Consider the following 19784-nt stretch of genomic DNA (forward strand, 5'->3'; position numbering starts at 1 on the left):
TTTGGTTGAAGAGAAGGCACGTGCTGTGCCATCACTGCCTTCTCTTCATTGTTGCAACAGCAGCGGTGAGCAGGTGTAGCTACAAGAACCCCCCCTCCCATTCACATCTATGGGACAACTCGTTCATATGCACTTGAATAGGAATGAGCCATGCCATAGAAGTGAATGGGACTGTTTTTTGTAGTTACACCTGCTCACCTCTGCGGTTGCGATGGCGAGCAGGTAAACAAATAAGTGAGGGCTGCACTGGCACAGCGTGTACCTTTCTGATCAACCAGCTGATCGGCAGGGGTGCTGGGTGTCAGTCCCCCGCCAATCCGATATTGATGACCAAGCATAGGTCATCAATAAAAATAACTTGGCAATGACTTTAATTGAACTAGTTAAATTACAAAAAAAAATTATCAGAGTCTTGGGCTTCCAGTAATTATTGATAATTGTTCTTTTTATTTTAGGGCGTGTTTTAATGACCTTCAGACCAGTTATATTATAGTGTGGCTCACACTGGATTATGTTTCTGACATCATATACATCATTGATATAATTATTCGATTTCGCACAGGTAATCTATGCTTTCAATATTTTTCATTCAATTTTACAATCAGTAGTTTTACAACAAAAATTGTTATAACAATCCAATACATGCATAACAAAAGATATACAGAATCAAACAAATATGGGACAAGAGACATTCTGCTGGGAATATAGCTCAAAGGGCCAGATTTATCATTACTCTGACAGCTCACTCCACTTTCACATATGGCTAAAGTCAGTTTTAGCCAAGTCAGATTTATGATCGGCCCTTTAAGACTGTAATAAATGTGGTTTGATGGTAGCAGTTTATCCGTCAGTAAGCAGCTTTACAAAAGTCGCATGTTTTTACGAAAAAGTTGCATGTTTTTACAAAAAAGTCGCATGTTCTATTAAAAAGTCTCATAAGATAAGTATGGTCCTCACCTGAGTGAAATTGCGCATTTTTTTGCGACTTTTTAGCGACTTTTTAAAAAGTCCCAATAGTAAATCTGTCTAGAGATTAATTTACATAAGAAAACACGCCCACTTTCAGAAAACTGGCTAGCATAGTGCAAAGCAGAAAAAGTCGCAAATTTGTGCGCAGTTTTAGCGTTTGCGCATTTTTTTGTGACTTTTTCACTCCATTATTCTGACTTGAGCTAATGATAAATCTGGCCCAAAGTGCTTATAGGCATAAAATGAAAAATATTTTGAAGAATAAAGCAAATAAAAAGGATAGCTATTTGAAGCATTAACAGTATCAGAACCACATTAGGCCATAGTAGTGGTTAAAACTGGAAAGGTAAATCATGTGAATGGGAGACTGACACGGTGAGGGAACAAAAGGAAGAAGGGGATGTTAGTCCACTGCACTAATTTGTCTATAGTGCTCACATAGATCTCATACAGGTGTACCAAATGTTTACTTGACAATGTTTAGTGCCTGAACTGTACTAATTTTAAGACATGGTCACAGTCACAATGTCTTCATGTGCTGTTGCAACGAGCAAATGAAAACTACTAAAATGAACAATTTAAAAAGGTATCAAACTTACAGACCTGTAATCTCTCCTGTTTTTAGGATTCTTAGAGCAAGGACTACTTGTCAGAGATCCCAAGATGCTCAGTGACAGTTATATACAAACCTTGCAGTTCAAATTAGATGTCATCTCTATACTTCCCACAGACTTGGGTTACCTTGGGCTTGGGATTCACCGCCCAGAGCTTCGCTTTAACCGATTACTACATTTCCCACGCATGTTTGAATGTTTTGACCAGACTGAGACTCGAACTAGTTATCCAAACATTTTCAGAATATTCAATCTAGTGCTATACATTCTACTCATTATCCACTGGAATGCTTGCATTTATTATGCTATATCTAAAGCAATTGGTTTTGGTGTGGACACATGGGTTTACCCTAATGTTACTGATCCTGCCTATGGTTATCTGACACGTGAATATGTCTACTGTTTATACTGGTCTACTTTAACACTCACTACAATTGGAGAAACCCCTCCTCCAGTCACAGACACAGAGTACCTTTTTGTCATCTTTGACTTTTTGGTTGGTGTTTTGATCTTTGCTACTATTGTAGGAAATGTTGGTTCTATGATCTCGAACATGAATGCAACCAGGGCTGAGTTTCAGGCTAAAATAGATGCTATAAAACACTATATGCAATTTAGAAAGGTAAGCAAAGATTTGGAGGCCAAAGTTATCAGGTGGTTTGATTACCTTTGGACCAACAAAAAGACAGTAGATGAAAGAGAAGTGCTGAAAAATCTGCCTGACAAACTTAGGGCTGAGATTGCAATAAATGTTCATCTGGAGACACTAAGGAAGGTAAGTTGCTGCTAAATCCTCCATCTCTATAATTGTTTTGGAATTTTGTATTCAATATCTCTTGCAGTATATGAGAGGACAACATGTGCAAGTGTTATGTTACTTGTATAAAGATCATTATTGTCCTTTAGTTTGTTGTATATTAGTTATGTAAATCCTCTTCCATCTCTGATCTATACATTGATATTTTTCAGGTACGCATTTTTCAAAATTGTGAAGCAGGCCTCCTAGTGGAGTTGGTTCTTAAACTGAGACCTCAGGTTTTCAGCCCAGGAGATTACATCTGTCGGAAAGGGGATATAGGTCGGGAAATGTACATAATCAAGGAAGGAAAACTAGCTGTTGTTGGGGAAGATGGAATTACTCAATATGCTATTTTAACTTCAGGGAGTTGCTTTGGTGAGATTAGTATTTTAAATATTGAAGGGAGCAAGATGGGCAACCGCCGGACAGCTAGCATTCGTAGCCTTGGTTACTCTGACCTTTTCTGCCTTTCAAAAGATGATCTAATGGAGGCATTAGTAGAATATCCAGATGCTAAAAAGATTCTTGAAGAAAGAGGAAAAGAAATACTTGTAAAAGAGGGCCTACTTGATGAAACAAAGGAGAAAAATGCAATGAATGGTAAATCTACAGAAGAGAAATTAGAGCTCCTAGAGTCCAATTTGGACATGCTGCACACTCGATTTGCCCGTTTGCTTCGAGAATATAGTGATGCGCAGCAGAACCTCAAACAAAGGGTCACTTTTTTAGAGGGAAGATTAAAAGACTTACAAGGTGGTGAGATATCCTCTGATGACATGGAGGGAAAAAGTGATGCCTAACAAAGTTTTTTTTCCTTTCATATAAATGGCTTATCTTTTATTCCCTTTCCTTCCCCCCTTCCCTCCCCCCCCTTCCTTTTTCTGCTACCACCTATATAACCGTCAGCAATTCATATACTGTTTACAATCATCTGGTTGATAAAGTAATATAAGCAGTTCAAATGTTCATATATTAGTCAGTGGTTCATTCAATTAACATTATTGGTTATTAGTAATTCATGCAGTAATTCATTCCAGTGCAGTTCCTCAACACCACCTCAGCCTGGGTAACCTACAATACAGCCAGATCAGACACTGCACTTATAACAATTCAAGTTAGTCCCAAACATTATTAGTTGTTAATGGTTCATGCAGTAGTTCATTCAAGTGCAGTTCCTCAATAGCACCTAGGCCTGGCTATTCACCAGGCTGTAGGCCCACAGTACAATCCGATCAAGCAGTGCAGTTATAACAGGTCAGATTAGTCCCAGGCATTATTAGTGGTATTAATAGGGGGGACAAGGAGTATTACTGCTGTACATATAAAAGGGAGCAGGGAGAGGAGAAAGGTCCAGAACGTCCGGAATCTTTCGGTCCTCTAATCTTCTTAAAATTCCGATAACAACGGACTAGTTTGCCCTCGGGGGGAGGGGTAGAGGTCACCACCACAGGTTCTTATCTTCCAATTACACAAGTTCAAGAAGCGCACTATCATATATTCCAGCATTAATAACTGAGTATTTACACCCCCGGGATCAGACTTTTTAGCAGGCCTCCTCGTTTTAACTTTGCCTGACTGGCATCCCGTCTAATTTTTAGGGTGTGTAGCCCCCTGCCCCTGTTTCAAAACTCAGGATTAGCGCCTCTCTTTCTCAGACTTAAAGAACCTGAGATGCCGTGCGCAGATTCCGTCTGCCACAATGACCCGCCCCCTCCAACACCGTAATTCAGGCTTGTCTTCTGGGTGTAAGCTATCAGGGGATGGGGGGGGCGACCGAATCCCAGAGATGAACTTTTAGGATCGTTTTTCGGCGACCTCAGTTCCCCTCAGCGATTACCCACTTGAAGCGAACTTGCCTCGCCTCGACATGTCCGCCTGTTTAACCATCAAAACTCCAGTCCGACAGCGGAATCTATACATCTCACCTCGACTCGGTTCTCGTCCAGGGAGGGGAAAGGGGGGGCGGTGAAATTCAGGCAGTCGCACCAGCACAGCAGTCCTCTCCTCTCACATCCGATCCCCTTATCTGCATCTATGCTCAGCTCCATTTCTCCGGTTCCAAAGACAACGTCTCACACTCGTCAGAACAGGACGACTTGGTAGCAGGTACACAGGTCGGATTAGAAGCAGGTCAGGAAGGCAGCAGGGGAGCAAGGCAACAGGCGGAACGGCATCTCACATGAGCTGGGAGCCCATCAGCTGGGAGGGAGGCGCGTGCATCACCGACGTGCGCCCGCACACATGCGATAAAAAGAAAGAAGGAAGAGGAAGGAAAGGAAAGGGAAGAAAAGGGGAAGCAAGGACAGGGGAAGAAAGGAGGAAAGGGAAAAAAAAAAAAAGTTCTGAAATGTCTAGACAGGGGGCAGGAAAAAAGGGGAAAACCCAATCAAAATTAAATACTTCGATCTCTCCAATGTTTAAGCGGACAGAAAGATTGAAACAACAACTGCTGATCAATACAAGCGGACAGATTAGCCCCCCTAGGAAGAAGAAGGATGATATATCCCAAATCCAGGGGGGGGGGGGGAACCTCCTAGTTTGATAGAGAACGCTACTAATAGACTATCTGCTGTTGAATTCCAGCCTGGGGAGAGCGGAAATAAACAGTTAAAAGAGGCAGAGAAAATAGCTCCTATTTAGGAGGAACAGGTGCCCAGCTTGCAGGATATATTTCAAGAAATAAAAAAATGCAATCTGGCAATACAGGACCTCTCTCTCCAGACTGGAAATATCAAAGAGGCGGTGGGATTCCTCAGGACGGATTTGAAAAAAATATAAAGAAAGGCTACTAGAGGTAGAGAAGAGAACATCTAGTTCTGAGGACCTACTGCAGGCAATAGTTAAAGAAAAAACTATTTTAACCCCTTAAGGACACAGCCCTATTTCACCTTAAGGACCAGGCCATTTTTTGCAAATCTGACCAGTGTCACTTTAAGTGCTCATAACTTTTAAACGCTTTGACTTACCCAGGCCGTTCTGAGATTGTTTTTTCGTCACATATTGTACTTCATGTCACTGCTAAAATTGGGTCAAAAAAGTTAATTTTTTTGCATAAAAAAATAAAATTTTTACCAAAAATTTTGAAAAATTAGCAAATTTCAAACTTTCAGTTTCTCTACTTCTGTAATACATAGTAATACCCCCAAAAATTGTGATGACTTTACATTCCCCATATGTCTACTTCATGTTTGTAGCATTTTGGGAATGATATTTTATTTTTTGGGGATGTTACAAGGCTTAGAAGTTTAGAAGCAAATTTTGAAATTTTCAGAAATCTTCAAAATCCCACTTTATATGGACCAGTTCAGGTTTGAAGTCACTTTGTGAGGCTTAGATAATAGAAACCTCCCAAAAATGACCCCATTCTAGAAACTACACCCCTCAAGGTATTCAAAACTGTTTTTTCAAACTTTATTAACCCTTTAGGTCTTCCACAAGAGTTAATGGCAGATGGAGAAACAATTTTGAAATTTCTTTTTTTTGGAAAATTTTCCAATATAATCAATTTTTTCTAGGAGTAAAACAAGGGTTAACTGCCAAACAACACTCAAAATGGGTTGCCCTGATTCTGTAGTTTGCAAAAACACCCCATATGTGGTCGTAAACTACTGTTTGGCCGAACGGTAGCACATAGAAGGAGGGGAACACCATATGGGTTTTGGAAGGCAGATTTGGCAGGACTGGTTTTGTTTATACCATGTCCCATTTGAAGCCCCCTGTTGCACCCCTAGAATAGAAATTTCAAAAAAGTGACTCCATCTAAGAAAGTACACCCCTCAAGGTATTCAAAACTGGGTTTACAAACTTTGTTAACCCTTTAGGTGTTCCACAAGAGTTAATGGCAGATGGAGAAACAATTTTGAAATTTCTATTTTTTGGAAAATTTTCCAATATAATCAATTTTTTCCAGGAGTAAAACAAGGGTTAACTGCCAAACAACACTCAAAATGGGTTGCCCTGATTCTGTAGTTTGCAAAAACACCCCATATGTGGTCGTAAACTACTGTTTGGCCGAACGGTAGCACATAGAAGGAGGGGAACACCATATGGGTTTTGGAAGGCAGATTTGGCAGGACTGGTTTTGTTTATACCATGTCCCATTTGAAGCCCCCTGTTGCACCCCTAGAATAGAAATTTCAAAAAAGTGACTCCATCTAAGAAAGTACACCCCTCAAGGTATTCAAAACTGGGTTTACAAACTTTGTTAACCCTTTAGGTGTTCCACAAGAGTTAATGGCAGATGGAGAAACAATTTTGAAATTTCTATTTTTTGGAAAATTTTCCAATATAATCAATTTTTTCCAGGAGTAAAACAAGGGTTAACTGCCAAACAACACTCAAAATGGGTTGCCCTGATTCTGTAGTTTGCAAAAACACCCCATATGTGGTCGTAAATTACTGTTTGGCCGAACGGTAGCACATAGAAGGAGGGGAACACCATATGGGTTTTGGAAGGCAGATTTGGCAGGACTGGTTTTGTTTATACCATGTCCCATTTGAAGCCCCCTGTTGCACCCCTAGAATAGAAATTTCAAAAAAGTGACTCCATCTAAGAAAGTACACCCCTCAAGGTATTCAAAACTGGGTTTACAAACTTTGTTAACCCTTTAGGTGTTCCACAAGAGTTAATGGCAGATGGAGAAACAATTTTGAAATTTCTATTTTTTGGAAAATTTTCCAATATAATCAATTTTTTCCAGGAGTAAAACAAGGGTTAACTGCCAAACAACACTCAAAATGGGTTGCCCTGATTCTGTAGTTTGCAAAAACACCCCATATGTGGTCGTAAACTACTGTTTGGCCGAACGGTAGCACATAGAAGGAGGGGAACACCATATGGGTTTTGGAAGGCAGATTTGGCAGGACTGGTTTTGTTTATACCATGTCCCATTTGAAGCCCCCTGTTGCACCCCTAGAATAGAAATTTCAAAAAAGTGACTCCATCTAAGAAAGTACACCCCTCAAGGTATTCAAAACTGGGTTTACAAACTTTGTTAACCCTTTAGGTGTTCCACAAGAGTTAATGGCAGATGGAGAAACAATTTTGAAATTTCTATTTTTTGGAAAATTTTCCAATATAATCAATTTTTTCCAGGAGTAAAACAAGGGTTAACTGCCAAACAACACTCAAAATGGGTTGCCCTGATTCTGTAGTTTGCAGAAACACCCCATATGTGGTCGTAAACTACTATTTGGCTAAACGGCAGGACATAGAAGAAGGGGAACGCCATATGGTTTTTGGAAGGCAGATTTTGCTGGACTGGTTTATTTACACCATGTACCCTTTCAAGCCCCCTGATGCACCCCTAGAGTAGAAACTCCATAAAAGTGACCCCATCTAGGAAACTACGGGATAAGGTGGTTGTTGTTTTGGGACTATTTTAGGGGTAAATTTGATTTTTGGTTGCTCTATATTACTCTTTTTGAGGCAATGTAACAAAAAAATTAAATTCTAAAATTGTTTCTACATTCGCTATTTAGTTTTGTGGAACACCTAAAGGGTTAACATAGTTTGTAAAGTAACTTTTGAATACCTTGAGGGGTGTAGTTTCTTAGATGGGGTCACTTTTTTGGAGTTTCTAGTCTAGGCTACATCAGGGGGGGCTTCTAATGGGACATGGTGTCAAAAAAAAAACTGTCCATCAAAATCTGCCTTCCAGAAACCATATGGAGTTCCCTTCGTTCTATGCCCTGCCGTGCGGCTATATAGCCATTTACGACCACATATGGGGTGTTTCTGCAAACTACAGAATCGGGGCAATAAATATTTAGTTTTGTTTGGCTGTTAACCCTTGCTTTATTACCGGCAAAATGGATTCAAATTGAAATTTTGCCCAAAAATAGGTGTTTTGGCACCGTTTTTATTTTATATTTTTAACACCGTTCATCCGAGGCGTTTGGTCAAAAGTAATTTTTATAGCGACGACTTTTACGCACGCGACGATGCCCAATATGTATGGCTCTCAGACTTTGGAGACACTAAGCAGGCATCCTAAAACTGCGGCCCTCCAGATGTTGTAAAACTACAATTCCCACCATGCCCTGCTGATGGCTGTAGGTTGTCTGGGCATGCTGGGAGTTATAGTTTTACAACATCTGGAGGGCCGCAGTTTGAGGATGCCTGCACTAAAACTAATATTTTTTGGGGAAAGAAAAACTGTTTCTGTGTCTCCAAAGTCTGAGAGACATAGTTTTTTATGTTCTCTAGTGGACTGTTGGGGATTGTAAAAATTTAGTACTCCATGGAAGTGTGATACTCCCTGAAGCAATCGATAATGCAGAGGCCCGGATGATCGGGGCACGTGTCACACTGAGTGGTGGTGTCCTTCCGTATCCCCCTCTTGTGACACACTCTGCATCTTTTTTGGGTTCGTCCCTTCTTTCCAGTATGGGGGACCACACCTGGAAAGTGTTGGCCAGGGACGATCCGGGCGCCTCCAGTTCCCGAGGTACTCCGGCCTGCTCTTTCCCGGTCCGAAAAGATCAGGTCTTTGAGGACTGCCTCATAGAACTGGAGGAATGTCCCTGTGCTGCCAGCGCTTCGGGATAGTACAAAAGAGTTGTACATGGCAACCTGTACCATGTAGACCGCAACTTTTTTGTACCATGCCCGGGTTTTGCGCATGGCATTATATGGCTTGAGGACTTGATCAGAGAGATCAACTCCTCCCATATACCGATTGTAGGCGACGATACAATCGGGCTTGAGGACCGTTGCCGCGGTACCTCGCACAGAGACGGGGGTGGTGCTGTTACCGTGGATTGTGGACAGCATAAGGACATCCCTCTTGTCCTTATACCTGACCAGCAACAGGCTTCCACTGGTAAGGGCACGAGTCTCACCCCTGGGGATGGGTACCTGGAGGGGGTGGGCAGGGAGGCCGCGTTGATTTTTCCGCACGGTCCCACAAGCGAACGTGGATCTGGCGGCAAGGGACCTGAACAAGGGAATGCTGGTATAAAAGTTGTCCACGTACAAGTGGTAACCCTTATCCAGCAGTGGGTACATAAGGTCCCACACGAGTTTCCCGGTAACACCCAGAGTGGGGGGACATTCTGGTGGTTGAATCCGGGAATCTCGCCCCTCGTACACACGAAATTTGTAAGTGTACCCTGAGGTACTCTCACAAATTTTGTATAGCTTCACGCCATACCTCGCCCGCTTTGTGGGAATGTATTGGCGGAAACTGAGTCTCCCCTTGAACGCAACGAGAGACTCATCAACCGCGACCTCCCTTCCAGGTACGTAGGCCTCCATGAATTTGGCCCCAAAGTGATTGATGACCGGCCGTATCTTGTACAGCCGGTCATAGGCAGGATCACTTCGGGGGGGACATGCTGCATTATCGGAATAATGCAGACATTTCCGGATGGCCTCAAACCGGGAGCGTGTCATGGCCGTACTGTACAGTGGGGTCTGGTAGAGTATGTCCCCACTCCAGTATTGCCTGACACTGGGTTTTTGCACTAGACCCATATGCAGCACGAGGCCCCAAAATGTCCTCATTTCGGCTGCACTGACCGGCGTCCAGCCACCGGGTCTAGCCAAAAATGAGCCCGGGTTTTGAGCGACGAACTGTTGGGCGTACAGATTCGTCTGCTCCACCATCAGATTCACCAGTGGGTTACTGAAAAAAAAACTAAAAAAGTCCATTTCAGTAAACCCCACTGTGGGAATCTGGATTCCTGGATTGCCAGCAAAATCCGGAATCTCGGGCTCAAAGTCCACTGGGGGACACCAGCTAAGTTCATCGGCAGGGGGCTCCGGTGGGCTTATTTGGTGGGCCGGGAAACCAGTACGAACCCCAGGGCGGCTCGTACTAGGGTGGGCCACAGGATCCCTAGCATGTGGGGCCCCTGGCTCCGCCTGGCGGCGTCTCCGCTGCCTTGGTGGCTCATCGTCATCCGATGATGATGAGGAGGATGCGGATGACAAAAGGAACGTGGGGTCATCCTCATCCTCACTGGGGCTCTCGGAGTCGGAGGCAATCTGGGCGTATGCCTCCTCCACCGAGAACATCCGGCGGGCCATGGGTGTGTGTGTGTGCGTGTGTATGTGCGTGCGTGTAAACCTTTATTCTATGTGCGTGTGTGGGGGGGCACGAGTGTTCACGTACTAAAAAGTCCAGGCAAAAAAAATGGGCAAGTGTTAGGAAAAAAAAAAAAAAAAAGTTCAAACTTGCTGATCAGCGGTTCAACGCTGATCAGCGGTCGGTGGGGTGGTGGGGCGGGCGATGCGCTAACAGTGGCCGGACGCTAAGAGTGCCGGACAGTCAGCGCACGCAGAAAAAAAAAAAGTGGTGGTGGGGGGGGGGTTGGTGGGGCTGGTGGTGGGGGGGGGGCTGGTGGTGGGGGGGGGGCGGGGGGTGGGGGGGATGCGGGGGGGCAAGTGGCAGGGGGGGTCTGGGGTCTGAAAGCTGAAACAAAAAAGTTTTGAATAAATGTGCTTTTTTTTTTCTAACTTTTCCCTTCTTTCCCTGCCTAACGGTGCCTCTCCCTCACTGACCCTAACCTACCTGGGTGGCGATGGGTGCAGGAGGGTGATGGATGGCGATTAGGGGGACACAGGAGCTGGTGCTGGACGATGCTGCACGGTCAGGGTGCTGGACAGGAAGAGGAGGGGAGAGAGGAGCGCAGGAAGTTTGAATCTCGCGCCTCTCTCCCCTGCACCAATCAGCACCCTGGACAGCGGCGTTCAGCACCAGGGCCAGCACCGCCTCTCCAAATCCTCGGACTGCGATAGGTGGTGTATAATTACGCCACCGATCGCAGTCTTTTTCCGGTTCATCGGGTCACAGGACACCCGAATGGACCGGAAACGCAGAAAACCGCAGGTCTGAATTGACCTGCGGTTTTCTGCGATCGTCGATGCGGGGGGGTCAAATGACCCCCCCCTGCATTGTTACAGGATGCCGGCTGAATGATTTCAGCCGGCATCCCGTTCCGATTAACCCCCGCGGCGCCGGCATCGCTATTTAAAGCCATGACGTACCGGTACGTCATGTGTCCTTAAGGACTCGGGAAACATGCCGTACCGGTACGTCATGTGTCCTTAAGGGGTTAAAGGATGAAAACACAATACTTAAAAATAAATTATTGGATCTGGAAAAAAGGTCTAGGAGGTCCAACCTGAGATGTCTGGGGTTTCCGGAGGGTGTGGAGGGACGAGACCCTTGTGGCTTTATACAAACTTGGCTAAGGGAGCAACTGGGTCAGGATATCTCAAACTTTAAAAACTTCATAGAGCAAGCTCATAGACTACCGCAAGGCTTCCCCTCCCTGGCACAAGATCACGACCAATAATAATCAATTTCTTATCGGTTAGGGATAAGGAGGAGGTAATACGCAGGTCAAGAAACAAAGGGAAGCTAGAATATGCGGGCACAACAATAATGTTATTTTCCGATTATGCAAGAGCAACAGTGAGAGAAAGAAGCCATTTTATTGATGTAAAAAAATGCTGCGTCTAAATAACTTAAAGTATTCAATGATGTATCCGGCTAAGTTGAGAGTTGAATGGGAGAATAAAACCTGGTTCTTTGATATAGCAGAAGCAGCGGGGGAATGGATTAAAAACAAAATAAAAATTTGAGGTACAAATGGGGCTGGGGCACATCTGGGAGGGAGAAATGCAAGAGAGAGGGCCAGGTTTAGATGTTATCCTGGGCCATTCAGGAAGGGTTGGTTAGGGAGGGTTTTGCAGCCCGCTGCGGCGTTCGCTCCTGGGGGGGAAGTAAGAGGAGGACTGGGGAAAGGGAATTTATTTTGATTTTTATTATTAGTCCTCATGGACTGTATATTGGAAGGTAGAGCATGGATTATTGCAAATGTATATATACCGCCTCCCTTTAGATCAGATGTCCTATTAAAAATAAATGAGTTTGTACTTAAGGCTGGTGATAAACCACTTTTAGTAACGGGAGACTTTAATAATGTGATGGATGGCCAAATGGACAGATGTAGATAAAATAATCCTCAATCAAAAATTATAGGGTCCAAATTAAAAGATACTATAACAGAATTGGGCTGGATCGATATTTGGAGGGTAATGTATCCAAAGTTAAAAAGATATTCATGTTTTTCCAAAACTCACAGGAGTTTGTCACGGATTGATTTAGTTTTTCACGGATAATAAAGGTGCACAGGACATAGAACAGGTATGGACGACGTGGGATTTCAGATCACAATTCAATTATTATAAACATAAAAACAAAAAAAAGAATAAATAAAAGGATGAATATAACTATAGGATGGATTAATATAATGGGTATTCACGATAAGATACTGAAAGAGATTAGGGAATTTTTTGAGGTAAACGAGGGTTCAGCTAAGAATAATATGGTATGGGAGGTCGCAAAGGCCTTTATAAGAGGGATTATCACAAAATACACTGTAATATATAGGAAGGGCATAAGGAAAAAAATTACGGATTTGGAAAGTGAGGTGGAAAAAGCTGAAAATAAATATATCGATAACCCCACAGCACAAAAATACAAAGAATAGACAGATAAAGTGTCCGAACTGGAAAAAGATTTGCTTTTAATGGCTGAACAACAAAAAGAGAATTATGTAAGGGACAATTATATTTATGCACATCTACCTGGCAAAAAACTGACTGCCCTGGTGGCAACTCAGACTAAAAATAATAAATATATTTACTGTTTGACAGATAAATCCGGTCATAAAACTGTTGAACAAATGGCCAAAATAGAGCTTCTTAGGGAATACTTCAATGATATTTACAGTAGTAAGATAAATAAAAGTGCGACGGAACTACAACAGTTCCTAGGGAAAATTACTATCACCAATTTAACTACTGATCAAAGAGAAACCCTAGAAGCCCCCCTAGATTCGGCTGAAGTAGAAGCAACACTGTCCAAGATAACTAAGAATAAGACCCCAGGAACAGATGGTATTCGATTTGAAATTTATGCTCAATATAAAGAAGTACTAATCTCGAAATTGCTTATAATGTGGATGGTTTCGAGGGTATTGGGAAAACCCCCAGATTCTGTGAGAGGAGCTTCAATAACCTTAATACTAAAACCAGGGGAAGACCCGGAGCTTCCGGATTCATACCGCCCTATCTCATTAATTAACACCCATAATAAAATATTGGCAAGGATCCTGGCAAATAGACTTGGGAGAGTGGCGCCTGGGATCATTCATGAGGATCAGTCGGGCTTTATGCCAGGTAGAACTACAAGTGATAACATAATTAGATACTTCATGGGTATCCAGCTGGAGTCCATGAATTGTGGAGAACGTATGATGGTAACCATAGATGCCTCAAAAGCCTTTGATACGATAGAATGGCCCTTTTTATTTGCTACATTGAAGAGAATGGGATTCGGAGACAATTTTATATCTTGGGTTAAGCTATTATATACCGAAGTCTCCGCAAAGTTAATATTGAATGGCGAATATTCTGAGAAAATACACATTGGTAGGGGTGTTAGGCAGGGTTGTCCTCTATCCCCCCTATTATTCGCCATAGCTATAGAACCCTTAGCGGATATGATTAGACAAAACTAATAAATTGTAGGCTTTCGGTTTGGGGCATATGAGGAAAAAATTTCCTTGTATGCAGACGATATTATGGTGTTTGTGGGTTCTTACGGCTCACTTAGGAAGATCTTCCAGGTATTTGAAGAATACAGTAAATATACCGGACTGAATATAAACTGGTCTAAATCGGCCTGTATCCCGATTGATCCTCTGAATTGGTTTGTACCGGGGCCACTTGAAATTAAAGAGAGGCAAGAACCGGTCAAGTATTTAGGTATCCAGATAACACCTAATCCCAGGGATTATTTACAGTTGAATGTGCTCCCTAAAATACAGGAGATGCGGAAGAAAATAGAGGTTTGGAAAAAAATCCATATCTCGATGGCAGGTCGTAGCTCATTGGTAAAAATGTGTATACCACCCTCCCTAAATTATATGTTATGGAACGCACCGATAATAATTCCTAAAATAATTTTTTAAATAATAGCCACCTTTAATAACAGATCTGGTATGGCGAGGCAAAAAAAACTAGAATAAGAGCACAGATATTGTATATTCATGAGAAAGAGGGCGGATTATCAGTTCTGGATTTAGAGTTGTATTTTATTTTTGGACAGATCAGAAATATGATAATATGGAGCAAGTCACATAGATACATGACTATGGTAGCTGGGATTAGGAAAGGTTTGGAAGACTGTACTATTTTTCAATTGATAGAAGCAGATATCCTGTTACAACAACAAGTTAAGAAAATACCTTTATTTGACTTGTGGACAAAATCTTGGAATAAGGTAAAAGAATTATGGTTACAGAAGGGAATACATTCAGACACGCTGTTATGGGATAATACTCATTTAAGGGAATTAAAATTAATTTAACAAAGAATCTGGTGGAAATATGGAATTTTCAAACTGGGCCAGATATGGAGAGAGAGAGACATATTCACCTATCAAGATCTTAAAAATGAATACGTAACGGGTAATAAAGATCTTAGCTTTTTTTATTTGCAATTGAAACAAGCCCTGAGAGCGGAGATAGAAAAAGGAACGCAAATCGTCCCTCTTCCACCAAACCTAGCTAATATTTTGAATCTAGTAGCAGGGAGGAAATTGATATCCAAAATATACGGAAGCCTGTTATATCAGAAGACAAAAAATAAAGCTACCGCTACTTTAAACCATAAATGGCAAGAATTCCTAAATATGCAACGGTAAGAATTCTGGGAAAAGGTTATACAGTCAAAAAATAGGGTTTTTGACAGCTTCTCACATAGAATTACGCAATTCAACATATTATATCGTCTATATTATTCCCCAAAGATCTTAATGAAATGCTATAAATTTAAACAATTTAGTTGTAAAAAATGTGGGGAAGAAGGGGCAGATGATGTACATATAATTTGGACATGTACAAAGATCCAGCAATTTTGGGGGAGTGTGAAGGAAAAAATAGAGGAATATCACTTGCTAAAATTCCCCCTTTGCTTTGAGGCCTGTATCTTGGGTGTGATGGATAATATAGATATCGCTAAAGATAGAGAACTAGTATCTAAACTACTTTTTTATGCGAGGAAATGCATTGTAGCACATTGGGGAGATAGGGCCATACCTACAGTTAAGGAGTGGGAGAACTTGACTAGACTCTCACTTGTCAGAGAGGAATTTCATCTAGTATCAACCAAGAAAAAACACACGTTTGCTAAAAGGTGGCAGAGGTGGTTGAACTAGCAGACTGTGGTGGGGGCTGGGGTAGGGGGATCGAGGGGGGGGGAGATGGGTGGGAGAGCAGCGAGTTTTTTATCTTTTTTATTTTTTTTTATTTTTTATTCTTGTCCTCTTCAGTCTCCCTTCAGGAGCGGACCAGCAATAGGGAGGGTTAGGCCAAAATGTAATGTACTAATTGTTTAATGCATTAAAGTGAAAGGGATGGGGGGGGGAATTAAAAATAAAAAGAGATAGAAATGAGAAAAGAATTTGTATGAATAACTGTAAAAAAAACATGTTTCTAATAAAGATTATTTAATGGATATAAATGGCTTATAAAAAATGTCCTGAGAATGTGATGTTCTAAGTTCTAACCAAAATATTGCAGTTTATGTGTGATTCTCCTTTTTCAAATAACATTATTTTTGCATTTCTTAAAATCCAGTCTGACTTTTTCCACATATACAGGTTCTGGTGGCGCTCCCACTCCCTAGTTGATTGATAATTGTGTAAACTGGGATTTGAGTATCAAACAGATTACTAATTATCTCATGATTTCAGCATATTGCTGCTTCACATGTACTTCATCTCTTGGGCACTTGCTAAGCAACCAATCAAACTTATCCTGTCAATAAAGAACAGAAAAAAATAAACTAAACTCAGTTTATACAAGCAATGCTTGCTTATACATATTCAATACTATTTATTTTTCAGATAAGATACCTTTGCTAAGTAGAAGCAAAATATAAATGACTTGTGCTTTACTGAGAATATCATCGATAAGTTTTATATCAGGGAGCTATAAGGAGATTCATTGGTAGGCATGAATGCATCAAAAGAATAATGATGTCTGTGATGCTTTGGTAGGGACTACATATATTTCAAAAACAAACACTAGATAGATAGATAGATTATAATTTACTTGAAATGTTAATTTCATGACGTCTGTAGGCAGCACAGTCACACATGGGTTAAAGATCCCTAGTTACAACTAGACAGAGGAAGGTAATACGCAGTAATGATCAATCAAATAACTATTCACCCTGGCTCCTATGAAATCTGGGCAGGAGGAAGGAGCCAGTATATTTTTATAAAGCAATATTGAATTTATTAAAGGGACGGAAACTTGTGCTGCCTACAGACAACAAGAAATTACAATTTCAAGTGGGTGGGATAGGAGACTATGTTCAAATATTCTATGGTAAATAAAGGCCTATGCAGTAACAATGTATACCCTGTCTTTCTTCATCAAGGGTAATGACATTGACCAAGCAGCAGCGTTGCAAAAATTGTTCCAGTAGTATGTGCCCCGGTTCAGTCCAGGAGATGGCAGTTGAGCAGGTAGAGTGACTAATAAAACTAGTATTACTTCTCAATAGGTCCCCTGATCTACCAAGCTAGTGGTATTACTTGCTCTCTGGCCCTTATTAGGTCCTTGATGGTGAAGAAACAGGGTCTCAGAATTTCTGAAGATATTTGTCTTCTGGATATATGGTAATACAGTACATATGACATCAACAATCCTTATGACATCAAGGGAGTGTCATTCATCCCGTTTGTGACCTGGGGGAAACTAGATCTCTAAAATAAAGTTCCTTGTATGACCAATCCTGTAGTTCATTAATACACTTTGTAGAGGTGATGACAACTATCAAGACAATCCTGAAAACTGATGAACCTGAAAGAAGAATCCTCCATTGTTTTAAACTGATGCTTAGTCAGTGGAGCTAACACTATATACAACCACAATAAGGTTCAGTCAATGAATGCTGGACTGAGATTCTTTAAGGCTATGGTAATAATGTAAGCTATGGGAATATATATATACAGCAGCTTCTTCTCCTAGCTGAAAAATAAATCACATGATGTTTGAACAAGGTGAGATCAATTCAGACAGCAAAGTTGGATATCTTATTATTTCCTCACTATAGCCTCCAGAGCTGGTTCTTACAACTTTTTCACTATCCAACAGAAGATTGTACAGTTGAGGTTCCACTCCTCTGGATAAAGCTAATTATAGCCTGTTTATTGATATAAAACAATTAGAAAATTAGTTAGCCTGGACAAGGATTTGGTGGTTGTGAGAGTAAGGTCAGAAGTGAGCTAAGGCCAGTCTGACTGCCCCGAGATCTTTCAGGTTGGAAGACAGCCTCTTCTTTTTAGGCCTATCTGTCTACATGTGTACCCAAGTCACAGGCGGAGTCATCCCTAGTGAGGATTTTTATGAGAATGGGGAATCAGAAATTTTCCATGTAGCGGGCTGCTGGGGGTTTTACCCACCACTTTAGATCTTGGCGAGTTGATGGATACATCCAAAAAGCTACTGTACATCTTTAGGCTCTTGTAACATCCATCTTTAGGCTCTTGTATGTATATTGTCTATGAGATATGGCCTGTATGTATGATGAGAATAGGAGATCCAACACTTTTATATTATAGCAAAGAGAAACTTAGGGGTAAGGGAAGAGGTGACTCACCCACTTCATGATTATGTCTCTCCTCTCTGATGACATGTTAGCTGATGAGAGTTTATCATCAAACCAGATAATTCAGCTCCTGAGTTGCAACTAGATGTGACTCCTCATAAATTATCTGATAAAGAAAGATTCCTCAGCGGTGGATACCTTTTAAAGGCTAACTGAAAAGATTATGACAAAATTGCAAGCTTTCTAGGCTCTTTTGGCCTTTTCATCAGACCCTACTAATTAATATCCAATAAAATATATTCCCTAAAAAACAATGTTCCAAGATAATGTTCCACCTATAATCATTTTATCATGAATACGCTGGATACTGCAATGGTTCACCAGATTATAACATATGGGATCAATGGAAGGGCACCACATTGGTCCTTCTTGTTGACCAGGTGGGGTTGCTGGATAACCAAACCGGTGTGGGTGCAGACTTTGAGGCACAGGTGACAAGGTGGGGTTTATCATGTTTGTATATACTGTAATTTTCAGAAATTTCCTATGGCCAGTATGTGCTGGTAGATATCTGTGAAATTTATTGTAGTCAGGATATCATCCATCTACAATAACATCCTGACTGACTGAATAGTCTTCATTTTGAATTTCCTCTTCACTAGTCACATTTTTCCCTAGAGATGGCATTTCTTCTAAGGTGGAGATAAAAAAAACCACATGGATCCTTGTTTGTTTTAGAGACAAAGGCATCTGTAAAGAATTTTCTCAACTCGAGTATATAGATTTTTCTTATCATTGAGGAGACCTGTTGGAAAGCATCCCCAGCAATATCAAATTCTTTAAGCTAATTATTCTTAGGAAGGTTCTAACATGTTTATTAGAGACAGTGCAGAAAGGCAGGATATAGGAAATAGTATAGTTGGCAGGCAGAACATGGCAATGAGGTAGAGTATTCTAAGGCTAATAGACAATAGTCCCCTGTCTCTCCAAACCCAAACTTTTATATCAAAGTATACAGTTTAATTTAAGTCCATAGATATCAATGTTTCTCATTATATTATATCATTGATATATCAATATTCATTTAATGACTAGATTAAATCATTTGAGAGCAGAACTTGATTGGTTAAAAGTAGAGTTGAGCAAACACCTGGATGTTCGGGTTCGGCTGGTTCGGCCGAACTTGAAAAAAAAGTTCGGGTTCGGGACCCGAACTTGACCCCAAAACCGAACCCCATTGAAGTCAATAGGGACCTGAACTTTTGGGCACTAAAATGGCTCTAAAATAGTCCCGGAAAGGGCTAGAGGGCTGCAAAAGGCATCAAAATGTGCTTAAGAGCATGACAACTGTTCTGCAAATGTGGATAGGGAAAGGACTTAAAATAACATAAAATACAGAAAAATTTTAAATAACAATCTGAATCTAGGAGTAGGAGGTTGAGGAGGCGGTGGATGGGTGGATGTGGCGGTGTAGGTTGGCGTAGCGGTGTAGGTGGAAGCGGTGGTGAAGGAGGAATAGGTAGCCAACACTGATTTGTGTTATTTTTTTATTTTTAAATTGGGGTATCCCCCAAAATATTGGGACATATAACAAAATAAAACAAAGAATAAGTGCACTTGAGTACAAGAATGGATGGTTGAGGCTGGTATAAATGTCTATTCTGCACAAGGTACAGACAAGTCCTGTGGGATTCATGCCTGGTTCATTTCAAAAAACGTAAGCTTGTCCACATTAGCTGCGGCCTATGATAACGCTCTCTGCCGT

The 19784-nt window shown here is 41.3% G+C and overlaps 1 protein-coding gene across 1 annotated transcript; it reads left to right on the forward strand.

Annotated features, from left to right (window-relative positions):
• The first annotated feature begins 211 nt into the window (after nucleotides 1-211).
• LOC120977576 (cyclic nucleotide-gated olfactory channel-like) lies at nucleotides 212-3182 on the forward strand. Its single transcript, XM_040405574.1, has 4 exons — nucleotides 212-222; nucleotides 456-562; nucleotides 1595-2358; nucleotides 2553-3182. Exons 1-4 carry the CDS (start codon nucleotides 212-214, stop codon nucleotides 3180-3182), a joined length of 1512 nt encoding a protein of 503 aa, XP_040261508.1.
• The last annotated feature ends 16602 nt before the right edge of the window (nucleotides 3183-19784 follow it).

This window comes from Bufo bufo, chromosome 8 (genome assembly GCF_905171765.1).
Source record: "Bufo bufo chromosome 8, aBufBuf1.1, whole genome shotgun sequence".
NCBI lineage: Eukaryota > Metazoa > Chordata > Amphibia > Anura > Bufonidae > Bufo > Bufo bufo.